At 40.1% G+C, this 4,217-nt stretch overlaps 1 protein-coding gene across 2 annotated transcripts in view; it reads left to right on the plus strand.

Annotated features, from left to right (window-relative positions):
- The window catches only part of phkb (phosphorylase kinase, beta), a 105,454-nt gene that overhangs the window by 33,234 nt on the left and 68,003 nt on the right, over window positions 1–4,217 (plus strand). For both annotated transcript variants that reach the window (XM_035682350.1, XM_035682351.1), the window contains exon 8: window positions 1,152–1,215. In XM_035682350.1, the coding sequence (XP_035538243.1) occupies window positions 1,152–1,215 (64 nt within the window). The remainder of the gene's footprint in view (window positions 1–1,151; window positions 1,216–4,217) is intronic.

Genomic DNA, 4,217 nt, shown 5'->3' on the forward strand with positions numbered 1-4,217 from the left:
AGAGAGAGAGAGAGAGGAGAAAATGGGAATAGAGGGGGAGAGGAGCGTAGAGAGGGAGCAGGGGATAAAGTGGTTGTATTTTGCTGTGAGTGGCTGTCCAAAGAGTCCTGGTTGATGACTTTGATTCCTTTCCACTTAATGCTGTGATAGCCTCAGTTGATATTTTTGTCACATGATCCATAATTGCTAAATAAACGCACAGTAAACTTGGAGAGACAGGGTACATACACAATACACTGAGGATGAGGTGGGTGAGTTCACCCAATATAACCTCAACTGGGATGTGAACTATACTGTATGTAAACACGTTTAGTGCAAGAGCAACAGAATATTGTTGTGCAGTCTACCGTATGAATTCATGGACTAACAGACAGTAACATTTTCATCATGCAAATCTTTCTCTCCAACTGTCAACTAAAACTATTGCATCATGGTGCTGTTTTGCTCCTGTTTCCCACTGTTGCTTTTTTTAACCGCCTGTTTCCCCACCAAGCATCATATCTCCTCTATGTCTGTGCGGGGTGCTGACAGCCTTGCTGACCAGTGCTGGACGTTTTTGTATTTGTGTGCCTGTGTGTTATACAAAACTAGTTTCAACCAAGCTCTTCTCCAGGCTGAATTAGCCAGCCATCCTCTGTATTTTAAGCATCGATTCAGGCCTCACTAATGGAATTGAATGCGTTTTGATATGTCAGCAGATCTGCCGCCAGTCATCACCAAGTTTCCGGCAATTTTCCCTCCACTTTTTTTTTTTCTAGGGAAATCTTGGCAGGGCAGAAAGGGAAACAAAATGACAGTGAAATTGATTCACATTTAGTCTGCATTGCAATCACAGTAGCCAGCCAGTGTGAAATTCAGTATAAGGTTTTTATTAAAGAGAGCCATTATCTACAGTAGACCACAATGTCAGGAGCCCACAGCTTTATTGAATCCTAACAGATAGCAGTTTAAGATTCAAGTGCGAGTCTGAATGCTTTTTTGTTTTTTTGGGCTGCTGACAATTGAAAGATGCTCGTGGTTACTATCATTGCCTTCATCACACAAACATATCTGTTACACGATTTTCATTCCCACCGGCTTGTAGGGCATCAATGTCAGTGAGATCTGCTTATTGTATGTTGTGTAATTGTCAATGTTTCTTATCTTTGCAGCTCTGTGGGCCTGGCTAAAGCTGCTCTGGAGGCCATCAATGGATTCAACCTGTTTGGAAACCAGGTATTTGAATAATTCACCCACTCCTCGCACACTTCCTCCTCCTCATGAGGCTCCCAAGACGCACAAGTATTTGTCTCTTGTCTAATCGTGTCACATGGTGCAAGATTGGATTATAGATAGATCTAATTCAAATCTGCAGAGGCCCATTACAGTTCCATACATCAGTATGCCTGATGTTTGTGGTTCCATCATCCTGTGCAAGGAAAGACCTGCCTTAGTGGCTGAATGTATGGAAAGCCGTCGCTGTTTTAACAACTAGACATCATCAGTGTAATTAGTGCTGCTGTCATCGATGCTAGATCCAAGTGAATGTTTGACCATCATGAGATCCATTTAGTTTTTGTTTCTACAAACTTTGATCGATGGCCACAGTTGATGTTTGTTCCTGGTTTCCCCCTGAATCTTTCTTAAAATGTCCATTAGTGGATGTGTGTCTCTTTTTTTGTTCTAGTGTGGAGGAAAGGAAAACCAGGGATATTCATTAAACCTGCTAATGGATTGGAAAAGGAAGCCCTGCACTTAGCAAGCCTCCTCGCTTATTATCTTTTCTTCTTCTTTTCTCCACTTGGGTGTTCGCCAGCGATGGCTTCTCCAGCCTTCTAATGCATCTGAACTTGAAGCACTTTTATGATCATCGTACGGGCACTGTTAGGACGAGTGTATATTAAAGTCGATGTTTGTTTTTCTCTCCTGATCAGCTACAAAATGAGGGGTTTAACCATGCCTGGAAATGGATTTTCTCATCGAGCTCAGCTTGTTGAAAGAATCAATTTATAGAGGTGGCTGCTTTATGATCCATGGCCTCTGTGAGTGCGTGTGTGTCTCATCCAGCCTCTTGTCCCTCTGTGGGAATGGAAGTTCTACTAGAAGCCAGCCAGTTGCTTATTAATGATCTCTATCAATCTTGATTTCCCAGCTGACTCTCATCCTTCCAACACCAAATGTAACTCCCCCAACCCCTTTAACCGGAACATTCAGTACATTCTGAACTCCGCTATCACATTTTACACTGGCTGCAGACTCTTGTGGGGGTGTGTCACATTTAGCCTTTGTACTAGATGTGTGGACACGCAGCCTTCAGTTCCGGGATTTTTTTTCACGACCCCTTCGAGTCACACAACAGATGCAAACATAGCAGCTTCTCACTGTGACAAATTGAACTCTGTGGATTAAATTGATCTCGCCAAGAGGAGGATCCGTCAATTTTTAAGCCTGTCATTAAATTCACAGAGCTGTGTACACATGGCTGGACAATCAAATCCTAGCAGTTCCACTTTCTATCTGGGCATTGTCACCTAATTCACACCCAGTAAAGAGCAGGGATATAGTGGAGCAGACACACCTAACTCCATCCAGCAATCTTTTTTTTTTGTGTAGAGTTTACTTTCTATGCTGACATAAATCAATGAATTGCATATCAATGCACAGAAAGCAGTGTCAAGTTGATGTACATTGTATTATTGTGGTTTGAAAGGGCTGTTATATAATGTTCATGCTGTCACCGTTTATTAGCAACCCATAATAATAACTGTGACAGTGATGATTTTCTGGCATAGATTATCCTGGCCTGTAATTGACTCGTATTATAGAGTCACATTTTAATAACAGAGGGACATGGGCTAACTGCTTAGAGTAGGTGTAAGAGGTGAGTGGAGTAGAATGGAGAAATAGAAATAGAGAAGAAAAATGCCTACTTGGAAATATGTCAGATTTTTTGCTTTATATTGGCAGTTGTTTTCCTGTAATTATCAAAGACTGCAGGTCATAGTTCTAATTATCTCTAGATGACTGTTTAATTGAATTGAATCCTTTAATGGTTTTCACTACTAACTGGTAGAACACCTTTTTATTTTTGATATATTGCGTCTCATGCATTTCTGGCATTTCAAAGTGTCTTTCAGGCCCAAAACGTTCCCCAGAGTGCACCGCAGTTTTCAAAACAATTTCAGGTGGTTTCTTGGCGGGCCTGACTCTTGGGATGTGGCCTGTTTATGGTGGAATCAGAATAAGTTTTAATGCAGTGTAGTTTCAGAAGACTCACTGAGCAGAATGATGTGAATGCATACAAAAAACTTTGAAGACTAATGTTTTAAAAACCCATCAATCAATTTCAACAAAGTTTTCTGATTTTAAAATGTTGTCCATGCGATAATTCTCATCTTGTCCCACGGTACATTAGTTTGAACTTCAATATTATTTTTGTTTTTACATTTTTTTTTTTTAGATAGACATAGAGTCAAATGCAGGGTGATACTGCTGAGACTGGTAGTCATAATTTTTAAAAAATTAAGCACAGTTACATGAACATTGGTTAATTCTTTGATCTCATATATTTATGTAACAATAAATAATAAACAGTCATGTGTGTATAAAAATGTATGTATTTTTCTTTATATCCCAGATCAAATTGCACTAATGGACAAATTTTAAAAACTGTGGTCAGTTGACAAAAATGTGTTTCGGTGTGTCTGTTGTCAATAGTGCCAAAGTTAATAAGAAAGGCAATAATAATGATTTTTACATTGCATGTTTTGGTTGAAACGATTAGAGGTTTAACATACTGTACATAAAAGACAGTTTGGACTGTTTTATTAAAAAGAAAATAAGCACACATCCAAGGCAAAAACATTAATCTACATGCTCTGCTGTCTTACACTCTGCCGCTGTAACACCAGAAAAGGTTTCCCTGAGAGGACCATTTCACTGACTTGTCACACAGCTGCCTACACTGGTGGCCAGCAATCCACTGCACTATGCAAATTGCTACAGGAAGGCTTGCTGATTTGACTAAAAGCCCTGGCCGGATCTGATTTTGGAGGAAAAAAAATAGACTCTGGCAATATTCATACATAATGCATTTGACTTGCATTAGAAACTGCTTAGCAGGTTGCAGGAGTGACTCAGTTGGTTTTATGTAACTGCTGCTGATGGATGGATGAAGTGGACTGGACCAGCTTTTTAGAACTAGACTTGATCACTTCTCTTACTAAGTCACCCCCCCC

Source organism: Morone saxatilis, unplaced genomic scaffold (assembly GCF_004916995.1).
Source record: "Morone saxatilis isolate NCDOM2014 unplaced genomic scaffold, NCSU_SB_2.0 Contig11, whole genome shotgun sequence".
Classification (NCBI taxonomy): Eukaryota; Metazoa; Chordata; class Actinopteri; family Moronidae; genus Morone; species Morone saxatilis.